General features: G+C 41.6%; 1 protein-coding gene across 1 annotated transcript; it reads right to left on the bottom strand.

Moving 5' to 3' along the window:
• Positions 1–16,775: 16,775 nt before the first annotated feature.
• PMAIP1 (phorbol-12-myristate-13-acetate-induced protein 1) lies at positions 16,776–21,303 on the bottom strand. The gene is made up of 2 exons (XM_057698060.1): positions 21,082–21,303; positions 16,776–18,427 (listed from the first exon to the last, which is right to left on the bottom strand). The coding sequence occupies exons 1-2, from the start codon at positions 21,137–21,139 to the stop codon at positions 18,321–18,323; spliced, it is 165 nt and encodes a 54-aa protein (XP_057554043.1). The 5' UTR covers positions 21,140–21,303; the 3' UTR covers positions 16,776–18,320.
• Between the last annotated feature and the right edge of the window lie 473 nt (positions 21,304–21,776).

Raw genomic sequence — 21,776 nt, 5'->3', positions numbered from 1 at the left:
CAGTTATCTCAGATAGATACCAGTAAGCTGGGGAGGCAGTGCCCCTTCCACTCCCCCAGGGCACTTGCACAATACAGTCTGAAGTGGAGAAAGTAAACCAATCCCGCTCTCCCCTGTCTTTCTTCCTTACTCCACTAGGAAAGCCTGGAGGCAGCGTTTGATTTTTCTTTTACTCATACCCCAGGCAACTGGCTTCCACTCACTTGGAGAAAAAGCATTTTCTCCTACCTCTGGAACTAGAAACTCTACCTTGAATCCAACTATTTCAGTCAATTTTTCAAATGAGACCAGAGACTTTGACATTTAAACCTAATTTTCCCAAGTTTACACAGCAATGCAATGTCTGGGTCTAACTCTCTGCTCAGTTCAATTCAAGACAGTTTGCTTTAAAAGGGATCTCTGCTTTCGGGAACAACTACTCCATCACTCCACATATAAGATCTTCAAGTATTCTCCCCCCCACATACCTATCCTTAAATTCACCCACATTTGGAAAGTTCCTTTGGTTCAAAATTTCGTTGGGAAAGCTGACGTTCTGAAGTGCTGTTAAGAGCAGGGGAGAAGGAAGAGAACCTTCCCCTAAGCATGAAGAGAAAACTAGAAGTTTGGCAAGGACAGGTGTGCTTAGTCTTCTGGATGCGTCCTGCTGAACCCGACAAGAATTCTTTGTGAAAAGTCAAAGAAGAGAAGGTCCCATAGTAAAGAGCTGTGTCCTCCCCTCCCCCCAATCTCATTCACCTACCTCCAGAAATATGTTATTCTGACTCAGCCCCAGAATTTGAGTCACGAACACACCCACGCATATTTGGCAAGTCTTGGCCTAGACGTTCTGCCCGCTTAGACTTCCAGGCTTCTCTAACTGCTTCAGGATTAAACTTAGTCTTTCTCACAAATCACAGGGTTCTTTTCTCTATTAAAACAGCAACATTCCCGCTCAGAATGAAATTGCGAAAGGCTGCCCTGTGTGGCCCTGGGGACAGGTCTGGGGAACTGGGCAAGACGTGCAGGGCTGTGACTGGGACAATGGGTTTGAAGTGTGGGTCTTTCCCAAAGCAGCAGAATTCTGAGGCACCTGTTCAGAAGCGTGCCTGGACTTGTGAGTCTCCAAGACAAGTGCTCATTTTCTCATGTCACTCTCTTGTGCCATTGTCCTAATTTTTTAAGTTAACATATTAGCTTTTTCGCAATGATAGTTTCCACTCTTCCTAAAAAATGTGATGCCAATGCAGAAAAACATTGGCCACTTTATGTCTATAGACAGTGATCACACCTTGCTAAGAGTGAATAAAAATAATAGCAAACATTTATGTAATACCTACTGTATACCAGACCTGTTTTAAATTCTTCCCATGTATTGACTCATTTCACCCACACAACAACCTTAGGAGGTCAGTTGTGCTATTACCCCTGTTTACAGATGGGAAAACTGAACCACAGAGAGGTTAAGTAACTTGCCCAGTGTCTCATAGCTAGTAACCAATGGGTTCATAACCAGACTTTATACCCTTCGCTATCACACAATCCTGCCTCTCAGATGATTTATTTCTGAACAGAGCTCAGTAAAACAACAGTCTCAGACATCAGTGAAAACCATCATTTGACCTCAGGAGCCTCCCATTCTCCAACAGATGTGGCAGGTCCCAAATATAAACACAAAAATATGAGAAAGGCTTTTAGTCAACTACTCATTTCTGAACAGCTTTACTGCTGTAATTTTGTGAGAAAAAAAAAAGTATGCAGACTAATTTTGAAAAATTATTGGGGAAAATGGAATTCTGTTTAAGAAATGCAGTTGACCATTTTCTGAGCAGGTTTATAGAGACTCAAAACAACCGAAGTCTCCTCTGTAAAAGATCTAATATCCTTTACAACAGAAAATAATAATTTGTGCATTATTTACTTTTATGAAGACAGTTCTCTCAATCTCTGTTTAATTATAAATGCAAACATAGAACGACAGCCAAAAAAACTACACAAATTTCAAACCATGAGAGATTTACCTTAAAAAAGGGTAGGAAAATTGTTTTTCTCTCCCTGACTCTCTGATCTAGGGTCCCTAACATCCAGGAAAAAGGAGATAGCTAAACCTTCTATTAAATGGGTGCTAATTTTGAATATGATTTTTTCCTTTTTAATTTTTCAGTGTGATATGCACCATTGTATCAAAGAGTGTTTAAAACAATTTAAAGGATAATTATAAGTGAACACTTATGAAACCACCACCACTTATGACTAAATTCTGGGCCGGGGAATGTAGATGGAAAGATACACATCACTTCCACCACGGACAGACCTGCCCACAGAGATCTCCCAGGGGGATTCTCCAGTGTGTGTGTGTGTGTGTGTGTGTGTGTGTGTGTGTGTGTGTGTGTGTGTGTGTATCTTCCCCTCATCTGTTCTCAGGATGATGCCGAGGTGACTGTATTCATTTGCTCAAGCTGCCTTAACAAATACCACAGAACTGATGGCAGATTTTTTTTTTCTCACAATTCTAGAAACTAAAAGTCCTAGATCCTGGGGTCCACAGATTTAGTTTGTCCCAAGGCTCCTCACCTTAGTTTGTGTGGCTAATCTCTGTGTCCTCACATGGTCTTTTGTCTGTGCATGTGCATCCCTAGTGTCTCTTTATGTGTCCAAATTCCCTCTACTTATGTGGACACCGGTCAGATTGGATTAGGACTCACCCTAACAGCCTCCTTTCAACTTAATCACCTTTGTAAAGGTCCTATCTCCAAATACAGTCACATTTTGAGGTACTGGTTTCAACATATGAATTTGGAGGGGGACACAATTCAGTTCATAACAATGATCTTGAAGCCAAAAGATGACGACGGAGCCACAAGACAGAAGGATTCTGGGTCCCTGAATCACCCTTTGGAAGAGAGAAGACTAGGGGACCTCTCAACCAGGAACATCAGCACTAGACTTTATGGGACCAACAAATGACATTTTCATTTTCCTAACTCAAACTTTGGGATTGTTTATAACAGTGAGCCTACACTGAATAATACTCAAGTGAAAGAAAACATCCATCCCCTACGAAGTCTGTCTAATGAAATCAGGTATTAATTTACTAGCTTTGGGTGATGAAAAGAAGAGTGCAAAGAGAACTGATTCTCAAGTTGTATGCTGCCAAATGGGTTTGGTGAAACTGACCATGCACATTCAGTTCTATAATGAATTAAAACATTAATTAACACTAAACCATAGGAATAATTGATACTAAACTTTCTTTAAGTGCAACAAATAGTTCTGGTCTTTATGCCTGAAAGGATCACAGAATTAACACTTCTGAATTAGTGTTTGGGAAATCTGAAAGTGTTTGGGAAATTGATCAAGCCCCACATTCCAATGGCTTTATGATCTCTACCAGGACTGTTGAAGTGTGAGGACTGGAAGCAGGGGGCCTGCCAACACCCAATATTCTTCTGTTCAGAGGCAGTAAATTAGAATTTCAAGAGAAGAGCAAAACGAACTAGAAATTCACCTCCCTGGCAGCTTAAATGTCCTCCGCTGCTGGAAGGAGGATGTCCCACAGTGAGCTGTAAGAAGATGCTGAGCACTGATTTGGGGTACAGGCAAGTGATGCTTGTGGACAGTATCCCTGAATGAAAGGACACCTAAGACATGTAGGAGATGAAGGATGTTCATGAGGAGAGCCGGGAGTCTGGAGGTCCCACAAAGGCTCCCTCACAGCTCCCTGGTGCTGGACACACACAGTGGGGCTACAGCTGACCTTGCTACTGTCTACATCTGCTCCCTGGTTCCAGCTTCACTGAACTCTCCCCTCTTCAGGTCTTTTCTGTCTTGGGCAACTTTATCTCATCTTCAGTGGTGGGAGAACTGGCTCTGCTTGACCATCTATTCCTCCAAATCTTTTTCATCTCACACCTGGCTACTGACTTTTGAAACAAAACACCAAGAGTTTTTTCTTGTTTCTCTGGTTCTGCTAAAACAGTTCTCCCTGGAGGCAATGGAGCTTGCTTTCTGTCTGCCCAACAGAGGGAAGTTCATGAAGTATCCCACCAAAAACTCAGTCAATATATCAAAGCATCTTCCTGCCATGCTATCAAAATAAAGAGCTGGAAAAATGTCACCCTCATTTTTATTCAGTTGGGGGAGAAAACAGTGAAGAAAGCAGCAACTTACTTAAGGAAATATTTACAGCCAAAGGCAACCTGTCCTCTTACGGGAATTCCCAGCAAGGAATCCTATAGGAGGATGGGGTCTCACTGTACTTGACAGAGAAGTTGCCTGCCATCAGGTAAAATGAAACACTCCTCAGAGACAACATGAAGTTTACAGGTTTCCAGGCACTGGTGTCCTCTTGCAAAAGAAGTATGGCCCTGTTTGGTGGCATTCCATAGGTATATGTTATCTAGGGTGTTCAAGTCTGAGCTACAACCATGGAGAAAGAGCCTCTTGTTTAGATTATGAAGCAATATTTAGCAAGGTTTAGAAATACTACATTTGACATAGAATTAAACATTTGCCAGTCCAGGATGGCTTTTTCCCTTCTGTTTCACAGCAGGTTGAACAAGATAAAAGTCAACCTTATAGAGTGTTTAAAGTGTTAAAAAGCTGAAATGATATACAAGTAGTCAGGCTTCAAGACCAGAATATTCAACAAGGCTCTTATCATTGTAAGACACTTTGCATTTGAGAGTATCAGGAAGTGACAGGTGACTATCAGTATTTTGGCTGCAGCTGAGAGTATTATTTAGGGTGGGTGAATCCTCAATTTTTTTCACCCATTATTTGAAGATAGAAGCCTCTGAAAAAGACCAGAGAATCTTCCTCAGATTCAGAAACAGCCAAAATCAGCATAGACAAACACAAAACAACAGTAAGAGCTGTCTTCTGCTGCTGGGCCTATTCTAGGGAATCTGAGCAGGAGATGGTAAATGTTGCTGAGGTGGATTTTGGTGGTTTGGCTGGTTGGGTAGGAGGGCGTTTGGTTTGGTTTATTGCTTCATACAATGTATAGAATAGGTGGCAAATCACAGGACAATTAGCCAAGATCATGACTTTGCATTTCTTCCAGCACGTTTGTTGCCACACTTGGACAAGAGCCTGGATCTCCTGTCTCTGAGCCTAAGATTCTCATCACTTCAAACTATTGCCTCTTTGGTGGTCTTGGGCTTTACCATAAAAGTCACCAGCAGGCCATGAGCCAAGCCATCTTCCTTCACCACAAGCACGCCTTCTGCATGATGGTCTGACAATCACTATAGTTTGCACAATGCAAACTCACGTGAAGGATGACATCACAACAGTGCGAGGTTCTGAGACAGGAAGCTGGATGCACCACACACAGTAGGTGCTGAATAAGTAGTTTAATAATGAATTAATATGTGAATAAGGTATGGTGTGTTGTCAAAGCATTAGACACATCAGGAGCAGCCCACGGTGCATTATGTATTTCTTAAGTCTAATATTCTTCAAATATTTGGCTGACAACACTAAACTTAACGGTGCTAAACATAGACCCCAGATTCGGCTCACTCTAGGTTTCAATCACTTTAAGTCAAGCATCAAAATTCAATATTTTGATTTTTCTAAAGTGTCAAAATTCAGAATATATGGGATGAAATGAAGTCTGTAATGAAAAGATTTTGTAATTAAAATACTCTTCAAATTATATTAAAGCATTAAAATTATTTTAAACCTATTAGTGATTATTTCTGCAACTGCCATCATGGGTAAATTTCTCCCCCTTTTTTATACCTTTCTGTATATTCTGAATTTTTTCAAAATTTTTATTGGAGTATAGCTGGTTTACAATGTAGTGTTAGTTACAGGTGCACAGCAAAGTGAATCCATTATACGTATACATATATCCACTCTTTTTTAGATTCTTTTCCCACATAGGCCATTACAGAGTATTGAGTAGAGGTCCCTGTGCTATGCAGTAGGTCCTTATTAGTTATTTATTTTATATATAGTAATGCGTATATTCTTAATTTTTAAGATTAAAAATGTAATTTAACAATAGCAGACTGATACAACACACTAGTGACTATAAAAAAAAGAAGCAGACTCACAGATATAGAGAACAAACTAGTGGTTACCAGTGGGTAAAGGGGAGGGAGAGGGACAATAAAGGGGTAAGAGGTTAAGAGGTACAAACTATTATGTATAAAGTAAGCTACAGGGATGTACTGTACAACACAAGGAATATAGCCAATATTTTATAAGTGAAGTGTAGCCTTTAAACATTGTGAATCACTGTACTGTGCACCTGTAACCTATATAATATTGTACATCAACTAACTTCAAGCAAAAAAAAAAAAAAAAACAGAGCAGACTGTGTTGAGAATTAACTGAAAGGGGTGAAGTATGGTAGTGACTATTGCCTGCCAGGCCCTAGGTTCTGGTGCTACAGCAGACACAGAAGGGCCACAGCCCCTCCTCTCAGAGGGCCTCCATTCTAGATTGGACATCAGGCTGTTTAAAAATCAACAAATCTACATGAAGTGGTGAAGAAGGATAAAGCAGGGTTGGGGCCTAGAGAACGATGGCACAGATTTTAAAGGGGCACTCACAGAAGGCTTCTCTCATAAGGTGATATTCGAGCCGAGTCTGATATAAGAGACGAGTGAATGCAGAAGCTGGGGACCATTTAGACCATGACAGTGATCCAGATGAGGGATGACGGTGGCCCCGACTGCTGGAGAACAGAGAAGGGGCATCCTCAGAAGGTACAGCTGACAGGATTGCCAATAGAGCGACAGAACGTGAGACGGAACAGAACAGGAGGTGCCCTGGAGGCACCAAGACACCTGGGTTTGGCCTGAACACACTTTGCTTCAGAACCAGCCCAGCTAAAATCTTGTGAAAGAGGAATGCAGCTGCACTTTTCCGAGCACCTATTACTTTTCCATACACCGTCCCCATCCCTTCCCTTGTCTGGATTCACAACAGTCCTGTTATCTCCATTTTAGAGCTGAACAGAAAGGAATACTGAACTAGATAAATCAGCCAGTGTCACACCACAGGGCAGGGATAGAATTGAGACTAAAATGGACATTTTCCAATGTACCTGGGTGTCTCTTCCAGAGGCCAGTGTCTCCCAGATAAAAGGGACCATGTGTTTCAGCGTTTATATTCTCTGCAGTGACCAGCAAAGCATCTGGCTTCTCACCGCGCTCACTGAATTAATTCTCCATGGGGAGAGGCCACGAGCAGTTCTACAATGAAGACTAAGGACACAGGCTTTGCAGTCAGATGGATCTGAATCGTGTCTCTACCCCTGCATCTAGTCTTTGGACTGGGCAGCCTTCCAAACCTTCTAACTTCAATTTCCCTCTTATTAACAACAACAACAAAAAAAGGTGGGGCTAATCATACTTAGCCCTGAGAGTTGTTGGAAAGATTAAATGAAATTATACTTACAAGGCGATTAATGCAAGAGCCAGTACACATCAAGCAATGGGAAAGGGTAAACCCATTATTAAAACAGGGACCTAGAGACAGTAATCCCTCCCCACTCCCCAGCCAACAGTACAGGTCCTATCAAATCTGTTATAAGACCCTGGAGCTTAAAATAAAGCAACTGGGGAGATCTCTGGTGCTCAGCTACACTTGGCCCCACCCTGCCAGGCCCGGCAGGGCTGGCTGAAGAACGCGGTGTGAGTCATCCCAGCTGCCGGCAGGGCAATTTTAAGTCCCGTGGGGCCCTGTGCCTGACCAGATCCACAACACCCCACACCCAGCTTTCCTGTCTGCAGAGAGAGAAATGACAAAGGGGAAAACCGTGTGTGTTTCTGGGTGTCTGGACAATCAGCTAGGGTACAGGGTCTTATCTGAGCCTCTATCCAGCTTTGATTTTCATATCGATTTCAGAGAGACCAATCTGCAGAGGAAAGCAGAGACGTGTGGATCATTAGATTATTAGTGTGGGTAGCTAATTGAACAATGAAAGCGATTTCCATATCTGACATAAGAAGCTGAAGTCGTTTTTCAATTCTGTTAATTTACCTGTTTCTTTGTTCCCCTTCACCAGCTTGTTTAAAAAAAAAAAAAAAAAAAAAGGACACTTCCTGGTAATTACCCTGCTGAGTCACTCAACAACTGTGGCCCACTTTCAGGATAGGATCAGCAGGTCTTTGGCTCACTTTTCAGGTTTATGTTCAATGCCCCATCCTTGTCAACTCCATCCCCCTACCTAGTTGTGGGAAGTAGTTGCTTGGTCTCCCCCCTCTCACTGCAGCCCCTTGGAAGTTATGCAATGTCCTCCTCTTTTGTGCTGATTCTTCCTGCATGCATAATGGTATTGGGAGGGGTGGAGAGAAGCCTCAGGAGCCAGTCCTCCCCTTTCCCCTCAGACCCTGTGCAGCAGCAGAATCCACTAGAAGCCTGCAGGAAAGTCTTGAAACACACACCAGAAGGATCTCAAATCATAATACAGGGCTCAACAGGCTCGTCATGCATTCATTCTTGTTTCCTCTGAGGGAAATGAACTAGTTAACTTCTCATTCTTTAAGATTCATTGGGGTGGTGGACAGCCTTTAAAAATGGAATTCTTGGGACTTCCCTGGTGGCTCAGGGGTTAAGAATCCACCTGCCAATGCAGGGGACATGGGTTTGATCCCTAGTCCAGGAAGATCCCACATGCCATGGAGCAACTAAGGCTGTGTGCCACAACTACTGAGCCGTACGCCTTACAGCCCTCATGAAGCCTGCGTAGCACAAGGAAGAGTTGCTCCAACTAGAGAAAGCCTGCACGCAGTAACAAAGACCCAATGCAGCCAAAAATAAATAAATACATGATAGACAGATAGATAGATAAATAAATTTAAAAATGAAATTCAAAAATCCCCAATTCCTGGTATTTATGCCCTAGTAATCCCTTCCCCTTGAGTGTGGGTTGAACTTAGTGACTTGTTTCTAACATAGCAAAAAAATGATGGAGTGTTTCTTCCATGATTAGGTTATAAAGTCTGTGACTTCCATCTTGTTCTCTCTCTCTCTCTCTCTCTCTCTCTCTCATTCTTCTCCAGTACTTTCTCTGATAAAGTAAGCTGGAGAGGCTCACAGGGTAAAAAATTGAGGGTGGCCTCTAGCCAACCACCAGTTAGAAACTGAGGCCCTCAGCCCAACAACCATCAAAGAATTGAGTCCTTCCCACAGTCACATGAGACAGCCTGGAAGTAAATCCTTCCCCACTTGATCCTTCAGATAAGACCATGGCCCTAGTCAACACCTTGATTGCAGCCTTGTGAGAGACCCTGAAACAGAAGATTCAGCTAATCCATTCCTACATGCCAAACCACAGAAACTCTGAGATAATAAATGTGTATTGTTTAAAGCTACTAAACTTGGGGGTAATTTGTTACATAGAAATATGTAACTTATACACTCATCTCAGGCAACATCTATCGCATGAAGTCTTCAACAGCTCCTGACAAACACACACACACTCTCTCACACACACACAAACACAGACACACACACACACACTTTGTAAGTCTCAGAGCTCCCTCAGCACTTTGTGCTCACCCCTTAGCACAGTCCTTAAAAGATTCATTGTAATATTCGGTTTTTGTCTTGGTCTTCCCACTAGAGAGACATGTGTTTGTGGTTATTTTGTCTTTGTATCTGCAGTGTCAGATGTAGTTCTTGGTACATATGATCAAAATTATTTTATGTATGAATGAATGAATGAATGAATGCCATTTTGCTAAATGGTGCAGAGTATTGAAAAATAAATTAGATCTGGGTTCCACCTGTAGGAGCTTATAATCAAGTTGGAGAAGCAGACATAAAAGTAACATAAATGTGAATGAACTCAGTGCTGTATCTTGATAAGAAAATGTGTTATGGAACCATAAAAGAGAGACTGTCTTTTCTGATTGTGGGATCTAAAAATACTTCTTGAGAAAATGGCTTCTGACATTGGCCTTGAAGGATAACAGAGCTTTGAGTGGCAAAGATGAGAAGGAAAGGAATCCAAAATTAATGAAAACTATAAACAAATCCTAGAAAGTCAAGAAATCTAGCCTGAGGACAAAGTCAGGACAGTGGTCATGGAGAGAAGCCAGATGGAGATGAAAATTGGAAATCAATTAGCTTAAAGGGGGCACATGAGGTCATTACTCTTAGAGAACATGTTGAAAGCAGAACCTTGAGAAACTGACATTTAAAAACCAAGAGGAAAGAGGAACTTGCTAAGAGTTTAGAGGACTTTACATGAATTTGAAGGAGAAGATGAGACTCAGAGGTTGGACGTGATGCAACATAAAAAGAGGCCTTGGTATGTGGCAATTGGGTTGCTAATGACCTTTAAGAAAGACATTACAAAATTATAAAAATAGAGTATGTCTGAGGAAACCAACAAAGGAAGAGTAGCTTTTGGAGAAGTGTCCCAGTGGTAACTTGGTAGACCTCCTGTTAAGATTTCTGAGTCTCTGGTGATTTTGATAGTGAAATAACTCACCTGATAAACAACATCTTTCTTTATTTGAAATAAAAAATACCTGATCCCATCAATTTGTCTATACCTCTACCAATAATATGCCGACGTAATTACTATCAATTTATGATGTCTTGTTTTTTGGTAGTTCAAGTACTTGCTTTTTATTCCAAACAGCAATTCACTGGTATATTAATTTGCCTACTTTGGGGGCTTTGCTCTTCCATGTACATTATGATTAAAATTGCATTGAATCTATAAAAATTGAAAAAGAATTAAAATTAAATTCACCATTTAATTAGATTTTCTTGAAAGGTTTTCAAAAGTTTTTTAACTCCATCCATCACAATCTTGCATCGTGCATTCTTTCTGGATTCTTTTCTTTACTATTTTTTTTACCTTATAAATTATCCCTATTTTTTAATTGTGTTAAAAATATATTTCTGGTGTACAAAATAGATTTAGGCACTTTGATGCTGTATTCAGCCAGCTGCTTTAGTCTCATTCACTTTAACAGTTTACACTTAGATTGTCTTGTACTTTCTATGGTGACAGTCATATTACCTGCAAATAAATGACAATTTTCTTCCTTTATAACCTTTTTTTTCTGATTTTACTGCAGCGACAGGAATTCGAATAGAACCTTGAATACAAGCTCTGAAAAAAAAAAAAAAGTGACTCTACCCAACTTTTTTTTTTTTCTCTAGTGAACAACTTCACAGCTTATAATTGTTCATTCTGGACCCTTTGTAGATGTTTCATCTGGTTTTGCTCCTCCGTGTCCTCAACTAAACTGTCAAGTCCCTAAGTCGGGGAGGATGCTTTCTCCATCTCCTCACTCAGTATGTACTTAATAATTCCAATAAAACCATAATAACATTCCATTTCCCTACTCCTTGTAATCCCCCAGAGTATTTTTCTTTTCAGCAACCATTTATTGGGAGTTACTAACTGCCAGCTCCTGAGCTGAGAGCTCTGCATTCACGATCTCTTTTAATCCACTCATGAATTTTATGATGAGAGTGGGTCTGGGAGTGATTACTATGCCTTTCTCACAAACAAGCCAAAAGTGGAAAAAGGAAGTGGGATATAGTTTACTTAGATGAGATCCTCAGATTTAAATCAGCTAAAGATACACTTGCAAGTACATTACAACCACACAAGGGTGGCCAACTGTCCCCAGTTTGCCCAGAACTGAGGCCATTTTCAGGACATGAGACTTTCAGTTTTAAAACCAGGTAACCCCAGGCACACCAGGATCAGAGAACTTTCCATAATCTTTAGGGATGAAAGAATAAAATGTTGCAGCGATAAAAGGGGCCAGTAGCTGTGTCCCTTCAGGAATATTTATTATGAAGAGAATGTAACTGGAATATGATTTGGGTTGAAAATTATAGTAGAGTATGTTTCTAAACAGGTAGAAATATACACTTTTTCATTTCACCAGCTTATTCTTGGAAAAGTGTGGTTGACAAGAAAGCCACATCTAGAGCACATTATCACCCTTCTTCCTCCTTTATGTTAATTAAAATCTGGAAGAAAAGTCCAGGTTTATCATCCTGGCTGGTACTTTCCCAGGGCCCGAAGGAGTCATCTGTGAAGTATTAGCCTGACTTCCTCATATTCTTCTATAACCACATTTTGAAAGTTAAATAAAAGTTTTAGTCTTGATTTGGTAATTCTCAGAAATCTGTCCTTTTTGATGTGATACCAGTAAAAACTTCAAAAGGAGGAAAGGAGACTTTTTCTCACTTTAGTTGCAGGTGCTGTATTGTGTTGCACGTCTTTTTTTTTCAAGACGGGATGTTTTTCCTCCTCTGCTCTCTGATAAACTGATAAATGTGTATGTTTCCTGAAGACAGAGGATCTGGGAATCTCTTACTAAAAAGTTACCTTCCTAAAACCAGAGGATTTCATAATCCACATAACCACAATCGCTCCCTGCCCCTCCTCCACCAGCCCCAATGAATCACCCAGAACGCAGACTGGTTAATTTTGATGTTCTCTATTGTTTGTTTTTTTAATAATGGTGGCACCAATTTCTTCTTCCTTCCTAATTCCTGCTTGGCTTTGCTGAAATAGGGCGGATACAGTGGGCAGCCGACAAAACACACAAATTGCTATTTTAACCGGATTCTTTGAATCCTTTTCTTTCCCATTACAAATAGCTCCTGCAGGTGTCTCAGTAGGTGCTGTTTGGGCATTCGCTAGGTAAAAAGCAAGCCAGTGGGGAATGTATCTTTCAGAATTAATTCCACACTTGTCCAACACAAAATCCCTCCTGGGATGCGATGCGGCATCACCTTCCCTGCTGGCTCGCCCCGGGGGTTTCTTGGAATAATGTGAGCCAGCTTGCATATCCACCAGTGGAGGTTGGGGAACCGTCGGCAGCCAGCCATGCTACGCTACAGGAATTCCAACTGGTGCTGCACTTATCAGGATTTTTCATTTATCAGCTGGTTTAATAATCAACCTTCAACCCTCAGAAAACTCAGGGGTAGAAAACCTGGCTGGAGGCACCGGGCTGGAAAGCAACTAGCTTTTTGCTCTGGAATGAGGACCCTCCCCTAACTCCATGTGGGAAGCTGCCGGGTCCTTATGGCGAGAGAGAAGGGCTTTGAGGTCAGGAAGGCACAAGTTCAAATCCTGCGTCTTCTGCTCATTTGCCAATTGACTTTGGGGAAATTGCTGATTCACTGAGGCTGTTTCCTTCACTGTAAAATAAGAAAGATTATCATGTCCTCCAAATAGAAGGATTGTAGGCACTAAGTGAAATAATAAAACTATCTTTTCTAAAATGCCGAGCCTATTGTGGATGATCAGTGAATGGGATTGATCTTGGGGAAGTTTTGTTCACAGAGAACAGACTCAGAGTAGCCCTATAGAAACCTTGTGGGTGGATGCCATTCAGGTGCCCCAAAGGCAGGACATGACCTCTGTCCTCCTTATAAACAAATTTTCAGTTTCATCTCAGAGGAGAGCCCACACTTCAGAATCCCCTGCTGAAAAGAGCCTTATCCACATCTAGTCCAAACTAACTAGACCAGTTCTTCTTCCTGTTTCTTGAGGTGATACTGTGCAAATCAGGACCTGAATTTTTATATGAATATGTGCAAGGGGCTTCAGGGGATTCAGTAGTACTCATGAAAGCTAACACATATGAGGGGACAATAAAGGTTCTGCCATCGCTGAGAGGTTACAGATTAAAAGCAGATGGCCTCATCTAGGGAAAAACTGCCACTTCCTCTCCAGCTCCACCACTGCCCTACCGTCTTCTTTAAAAAGGTTTCATTTTAGTCTAATAATCTTACTTGGGCAAGATCTTCCATAGCACGGTAAAGAAGCCAATATCTAACCCCCCATTTTGAAGGTGAAGTTAAGGACATTCACAGAGTGTGACTGAGCCGGAAGTCAGGCACTTTCTCACCTCATTTGATTCTCAAGATTGTTTCAAATAGGTGCATTTTACACCATTTTCTAAGAAATTAGAGATCGAGTAATTTATCCAGTGTTCCCCCAAGAGTAGGTGGTAAAAACAATTGACTGATTCCAAAGTCAGAAGCCAATTTCAATTGTGGGCAGAGAACTTTGTGGTTTTGAAAATAGCTGGGTGAAGATGTGAAGCTGGAAATGAACAAACCTCAGAAGCTTTGTCAGAGACCATTAGGGAGAGAGCATGACAAAAAGGAGAGAAGCCTTTTTCTAAAACACTAGAAATATCAAGGGGTTATTCTGTTTATTCTGTTTTCAACCCAAACCCAAGTCCAGGCTCCGGTGCATGTGCAGTTTGCAATCACAGAGTAAAGAGGCCTGCAGGAAGCAGTCTGGGACCCCGACTTCTAAGTAAAGGAGTCCCAAACCTGTAACTCTCATCCATTTTTTGACTTTTCTAGTGTTCTAAAAAATAGCCGATTTGGCTGCGGGGGAATGAGTTGGGAGATTGGGATTGCCATATATACATTACTAATAAGAAAAAAAATATCAAATTGTACACTCTAAATATATGCAGTTTATTGTATGTTAACTGTACCTCAATAAAAGTTTTTAAAAAAAATAGCTGATTTGGAAGAAGACAGTAGGTGGGTGTTTTGACTGAATTTGTTAAAGCAATTTCTGAAAGTCCTTAAAAGAAAAGCTCCAGTTAGTTCCTGGACTGATTGAAAAAGATTTCACTCTTGAACCATGACCTGTTACATAAGAATACTTAAGTGATTACACAGCCAGGTGTGTTCTGTCAGGTGACCCCAGCTATTTTCAGCCTTATATAAGAAGCAGCCCTGACAGAGCAACACCACCATCAGGGAAGCCAGAATGCACAGGTATTCTCATTTTCCAGAAAATACTTACGAGCCCAAGAAGTTCCTGCACAACTTCCTCCAGGACTTAGAATCAATATTTGGGAGAAGAATCTGGATCATAGTTGGTTTTTTGTTTTGGGTTTTTTTTGGCGGGGGGGGGGTTGGCTTTTTAAATCCACTCTTTTACTTCTTTTTGCAAACCCTTAAGTTTTCTCTTAATTTAATTTTATTTATTTATCTATTCTTTATTTTTTATTTTATTGGCTGCATTGGATCTTCGTTGCTGTGCACGGGCTCTCTCTAGCTGCAGTGAGCGGGGGCTACTCTTTGTTTTGGTGCGCCGGCTTCTCATTGAGGCAGGTTCTCTTGTCACAGAGCAAGGGCTCTAGGCGCATGGGCTTAGTTTCTCCTCAGCATGTGGGATCTTCCGGACCAGGGCTTGAACCCGTGTTCCCTGCATTGGTAGGTGGATTCTTAACCATTGCACCACCAAGGAAGCCCCAGTTCTCTCTTAATACTGTCTGAAATGAGGGGGGCTAGTAGGACTGGGAGTGTGATGGAAGACCTTCCTCAGACCCCTTTGTCACCCCATTTTCTGTTTCACACCACAAGGGACTTTGAAGATCTGGGTCTCTTGGTTTCAGAGGAATAATTCTGGCTCGGACGGGCTGCCTCACTCAGGGTCACACAGCTCAGTAATGATTTTGCCCTGAGAGTCCAGCTCCAGCGTTCCAAAGTGGGGTACCCTTTGCACCTCATCACTCCCGGTCACCAGTCTCCTCTCAAGGTGTCAGTTATCTCCTGGAGCATCTCTCCCTCTGACAAAGGTTTGAGGAGTTTGACAGGATTCTCACCATTTATGCTGTTCCTGCCCAGTGTTCTGTACATATATGGGCAGAGTTATTGCAAGGGATTAAAAACCCCAAATTACAGGGTCCAGCATCTTTACTGAAGAACAACTTGCTTCATTCACAGATACATGATAGATGATGGATATAGATGTTATTCAAACATAGACTATTGAGGTTTTCTTTTAAATAGAAGTGCAAATCAAACTATTTTAATTCATAGTAGCTATTCGTCAGTCAATAGATATAATTATGTGGACTTCTTGGGAGTTTTTTGACATTAAAATAGAGTTCTCAGAAAATAATTCTCATACCTGAAGATTGTGAACCATGGCTGAGCCTTCCTGTGTGACTCCTTATATAAAAGAGCATCAAGGGTACTTTTAGCAAAACTAATTAACACCAGTGGTACAAGTCTGGTTATGCAAAGAGGCTTAGGGACACGGCCACGGACAAAAGTTCCTCTTCCAGTGACCTTCACATCAAATCACACATTGACCCCACTCTTTATGAAGCCAAGCTCCCCTTCTCCTCCAGTTCTGTAGCTGTCGACGCCTTCCTCCCGTGGCTCTTCTCCATCTAAGGGAGGCAATTTATATCCCAGGACTTCAGCAGACTCAGAGGGCAGGGATGCGTTGGAGTTGTGGCTCTTAGATCAAGGTTACAAATTAGGGGTATCTTTTGAGTTCTCACACTCAAACAGGAAAGCCACTTGCGTCACACCTACTTCTGCACATGACTAGCTTCAGATGAAGCAATACTTGCTGCTCGGGGCTGCGGCAGAGGAAGGGAAAAGCGTGAGGTGACCTATACTGCACAGAAGCTCCCCTTGTCCAGCAGACAGACCCAGCATCAGCCAAGGACGCAGCCTCACCATACCTCTAATTAGATCACAAACCTCTGTAGGCTACTTTAAGTAAATCACTCTCCAGGCATCAATCTAAGGCATGCAGCATCACTCAAGACCTATGCCTGGCATTAATTTCCTATTTTTCACTACTTCCTTTCCCAATTAAAGTGTAAGTCCCTTGACAGCAGAAATCACGTCAAATTCCCCTGTCCTCCCCACTCCCACCACAGGACTGGAACAGAGGAGATGGATTGGTCAAAAAGAAACTGCTGATGGAAACCAGTTAAAATATTTTGGTTTCATAATGAATACTCAGTAGCTTATGTGATGAAAAAATAAACACACAGAAAAGATTGGTGGTCATTTTTAATAGTTTATAGCTACAGTATCAAATTTTATATCTATATATATGTATAAATACAGTTTCAGACCATAAATATCCACATGGCAAAACACCTGCCTCTAGGAAGACACACTGCCCCCACCCCCACCCCCGCAAAAAAAAAAATCTTTGCAACTAAATAAACTAATAGCTTTAAGTAATAATACTGAAGCAAAACCAATGCTGAGGTAATTTTTCATCTAAAGTGACTACAGCCTATATTAAAACATTCTTACTGAAAGAGTTCAAGTAGTTATGAAATTTGAAACAAAAGCTCAGAATGCAATTTTAATGTACAGTTTCAAACCAAACAAAAAATATTTTAATTATAAATAGGTAAAATAAATAAGATTATTCCTGCTGAAATTTAATCATGACGGTATTGTTTCTTTTTTATATATTTGGGGACTTTGTTGGTAGCCTGGCCTTTTAATAATAAAAAAACAATAGAATTCATGAAACTTTTTCAAAAACTACATATTACTTTAATGCCATATATATATCTCTTCAGATGAAGATATGTATGTGTATGTAAATGCAATTTTCATTCTAGATAAGCATTCTGTTCCTTTAAAATATATATATCCCAATTATGAAAACATGCTCAATTTCTCTTAAAAGATCACTCTTATACAATGCACACTGACTAGTATGAAAGGACATTTTACAGAGTTTAGAAACTTCTTTAGAAACATTCATTTTCTTGCCAACAGTTACATTAGAATATTTGTTTTACTAAGTTTTAATTATAGCAGTAAAAAAAAAAATCTGTCACTTTTTTTCATTATTCCTGGTTATGCAAAAATCCCCATTTCTTTATCTGTTAATATTCAACCTGCAAGAATTTCACTGGCACCAAGTAATACTTCAATATTTTTCAAAGCATATAACTTCCCAGTTAAGGCCCACAGGAACGCATTTAATGAAAGGTCATCTGAACAGAAACAATACATTTTGAGTCAAAAGAAACTGTCAGATTAGTTCATATTTTGTAGTGACCTATGAAATCAACATTCACTATGACATTCAGTGTTCTCAGGAAAGATTTTCACTTTTAACAAGATAATATATATAAACCAAAGAGTATACATTGTTCTGGAGTTGTCATCCCGAAGCAGAAACAAACATTGAACATGTTGTGTTTCTTGGCCCCTTCCCATAGTCTAGTCATTTGTCATCTCCTCTTACACCGGGTAGCAACCTTCAGCAAAAATACTAGAACAAGCCTCTAAGCAAAACAAAAATGTTAATTCCCTATTTTCAAAGCTCTTCCATTCTTGTTCTAAAATAAACGAAGTGGTTTTTTAATGTTTTCACATCCCAAATGACAACTTCTGGAAAACCTCCAACAGCAATTCATTTTTGACGTCTCCATCTTCATTTCCAAGGGCATCTGAAAGCAAGTGAGAGCTCCTCCACATTCTTCTCCATTACAAGGCAATCTCTCTTCTAACTGATGAAATTTGCATCTACCAGGGACTCTTCTGTTTGAAAGGAGTCTCCTCTCCTCATTCGGAAGCTTCTGAAGTCAGGTTCCTGAGCGGAAGAGTTTGGATATCAGATTCAGAAGTTTCTGCCGAAAATTCAGTTTGTCTCCAATCCTCCTGAACTGAATGGCACACTCGACTTCGGGATCTGAAGAGAAAAGCAAAACATCAAAGTTACACTGACAACACTGCAACCTGCAACCAGCAAGAGTTCATATGCCCACTCCAGGGGCAAGCTGAGTGTTTATCCCATGAACCATTATTTTAACTTTAACTTTGCGTACACTTGTTTTCTGAATGTGAGAAAGGCTACTTACATACACACACACACACATACACAAACACGTGGTGACTCATAAAGTAACAAAAATTAAGGCAAGAATAAAGATAGTTACTTTGTGATCTTTTTTTTTTTTTAAAGCATCCTGGATAAGGCAAGTGTTATCTTACTTTCAAATATAGACATTTATGTCATACACCACAAAGAGTGAGTAAGCCTTTGCCAGCCGCAGGTGATGTCATCCCTTTCACTCTTTCTTTCTTTCTGTCTTTTTATGTCATCCTTTTCTTTCTCATTTAAGATTGGTTAGGGAAATAAAAGATTCTAAACTCTTTTATGTTATTTTCGAGTACAATTTATTTTGCAAATGGCAATAATTCATAGTTCAGAATATACCCTTATAGCAGGTGAATCTAAATGTATTATCCTCATTTAAACAACTCTTTGAAATTTTCTCATGAAAGACTCATAAAATCTTATCCCAAAATTAAGTTCACATTTTCTAAAACAATTTAAAATTTACATCTTACTCTAAATCAAATTCTTCCAAATCTGTACCAATCCATTGCCTCTATGGAAATGAGTGAAGCACAAAACAATGTTTAATTCATGTTTACTATTTTTTAAGATTAAGATATTGTAATAAACTGAATATTAGAGGAAAGTAATGTTTACGACCTAATTTCTAAGTAAACTTTTAAAGTAAATGAAGTTAACACCACACTTATACTGATCCATAATTACAATTTTCTTAGATATTTCAAAGGGCAATCCAGCTTCTTTTGGGTACACTTCAACATCATGATTACAATCACTAAAAATCATTATGACTATAAATTAAAATCTGATTTATTTTGTAAACAGACCCTGCAAATACCCTATTTAGACTCAAAATAAATGAAAACTGTAACTATATACTAAAGTGGATTTTTAAACCTGCATTTTAACCAATTTCTCTTTTTACATCAGCTGGGTTAAATTTTCATAATTCCTAAAAAAAAAAAAATTCATAATGCCTACCGAGACCTAATAAATCCCATAAGATGCTTTTCTTTATAGGCTACAGGGTCAGGCATTTGGAGAAGTATTTACTAAGACGGGTTCTCTTCAGTGAGTGGGGCATATTAACATACAATCCTAAAAGAAACAATTATCATTCAGCCTACCATTTTAGAAGCCCTGAATTGTAAGAGGAAAAATTATCCCTTTCACAAAAAAAGAAAAGAAAAAAAGCAGAAAACAGCACCTACTTGCTTCCTTAATCTTTCTTGTTACATCTATAAACGTATTAATTAAAAAATGTAACTGTGTGGTGATGGGTGTTAACATTATGGTAATCATGTCACAATAATATATATCTAATCATTATAACAATTGATTATAATTTATTTGAATTATTATAACCCTTTTAACACCTAAAACTAATACAATGTTATATGTCACTTATATCTCAGTTTTTTTATGTCTTACTATCTAATCAAGTTTAAGAGGGACGTTTCTGCTGTCCTTTATTAATGGGGACTAAGTTGGATCGTGAAGGTTATGCAGTTTTTGGCAACACGGCCAGAACTCTTGGACATCACAAAAGGTTGACAAAGCTTTTTCCCTCCCCAGCAAGAGCCAGAGAGAGCAGCCTGGTGTCAACTTAGCCACGGCCACATTGGCAATGCACCGCTTCCTCTGCAAGCCCCAGGAGCTCTATAAAATTCCGCTAAGTTTAAAAGGGGCCTATTACCGTCTGATGTAACAGCAGTATGACTTACACGGATTTCCAGCCCACAGTCTTACTTGCCTTCCCTGAAGTGATTTGATGGGGCTACATGAATGGATGGATTAAAAAACACTGCGGATCAATTCCTGTACTTCTCCTATCTCATTTCTGTAACTAATAAGGACTGTTAAAATGTTATACTTCTAACAAAGAAGCAAGACTGTCTAGGCTCCTGACCTCGGTGGTCCTTGCGGGGCCTCCATAACCCTCCATCAGTCCTTTGTGGAAAAGCTGAGATAGCATCAAGCGTTATTACAGCTTTTGTTGGTGTTGGGGATGGAAAGAGTGGTCACACACATGGTCACACAGAGCAGAGCCCTCAAAAGATCCTGGACTCCGGAGGAAGAGGGCCTGTCTCAGCAAACGCTGGGAGGCCAGGGGGCTCCTGGAGCCTCTCTCGGCCCCACCTGCCGTGACGATGACTTTCTCCGCGTGGCTGTAGCCCATACTTGCACTTTTCCCCGTGGCCCCGGGGCAGGGCAAGTGGGGATGGAAGGAGAAGCGGCTTTTGGCATCCGCTCAAATGCAGCTGCATCCCAATCCCAAATCGGGCTCCCTCCTTCGCCGTCTCCACGATGCGGGGTTAAAACCCCGAAGAACTTCCTGGAGGCTCCCCTAAAGCACGTGGAAGGGCGCAAACTGGGTCCGACTTTGAGACTCTGAGCGGACAGGCTGACCCTGCCCAGGACCAAGACCTCGACCCCGGCCCCCGCCCCGGCCAGGATCTCCGCGGGCCCCAGATGCTCCCTACCTGCCGGGGCCCGCGTAGGGCTCTGCTGAGAGCTCTTACGAGCCCTCCTTCCAGGCATCTCTGCAAGCCGCAAAATCGAGAACTGTGCTGCAGAATCCGAGCACGTCGGGTCTGCAGGACACGGGATGCGCACGGGACTGACGGGCGGTCGAGACGGAGCGGGAGTCGCCACAACGGGCGCCTCGGGCAAAGCCGGCCGAATGCGCGCCCGAGGTTGCCCGCGCTTGGATCCTATGGGGACTTCCCGGTGACGTAGCGAAACCTGACGCCAGGCCCGCCCCTGTCCCCGCCCCCGCGGGCCACCGCGCCGCCGGCGGGGGGTGAGGGGGCGGGGCTCGCGTCCGGGCGGGGCCCGCGGGGAATCCCGCGCCGCGCGACCTGCAGGGACCCGCTGGCGACCCGCGGCGGCGCCGATCCGCGGCGGGGGGCGCGCGGAGCTCGGCGGGGGGGGCCCGGCCCAGCCCCTAAATCACTTCCTTGACCAACGTGTCAGCTGCAGGCGTGGCGGGGTCCAGGAGTCGCGGGCGGGGAAGGGTTCTCCTAGCGGGAAAGTTGGGGACCGAGAGGCCTGGAGCTTCGTCCCTATCGTAAACGGGCAATCAGAGACTTCTGTAAACAAACCCGGGAAAGAGTTCGGAAAAGGACAGGTTTCAGACACGGAGAGTGCGGGACGTAACGGGGAAACGAAGTGAAGA

Source organism: Hippopotamus amphibius, chromosome 11 (assembly GCF_030028045.1).
Source record: "Hippopotamus amphibius kiboko isolate mHipAmp2 chromosome 11, mHipAmp2.hap2, whole genome shotgun sequence".
NCBI lineage: Eukaryota > Metazoa > Chordata > Mammalia > Artiodactyla > Hippopotamidae > Hippopotamus > Hippopotamus amphibius.
This window is presented reverse-complemented; position numbering and strand designations above follow the sequence as displayed.

What these genes read in the sequence shown, in the direction of transcription:
- PMAIP1 (XM_057698060.1), bottom strand. Translation starts at nt 21,139, where the DNA reads ATGCCTGGAAGGAGGGCTCGTAAGAGCTCTCAGCAGAGCCCTACGCGG. An exon ending in CCCTACGCGGGCCCCGGCAG is followed by an intron (nt 18,428 to 21,081) that starts GTAGGGAGCATC and finishes TTTTCTCTTCAG; the next exon opens with ATCCCGAAGTCGAGTGTGCC.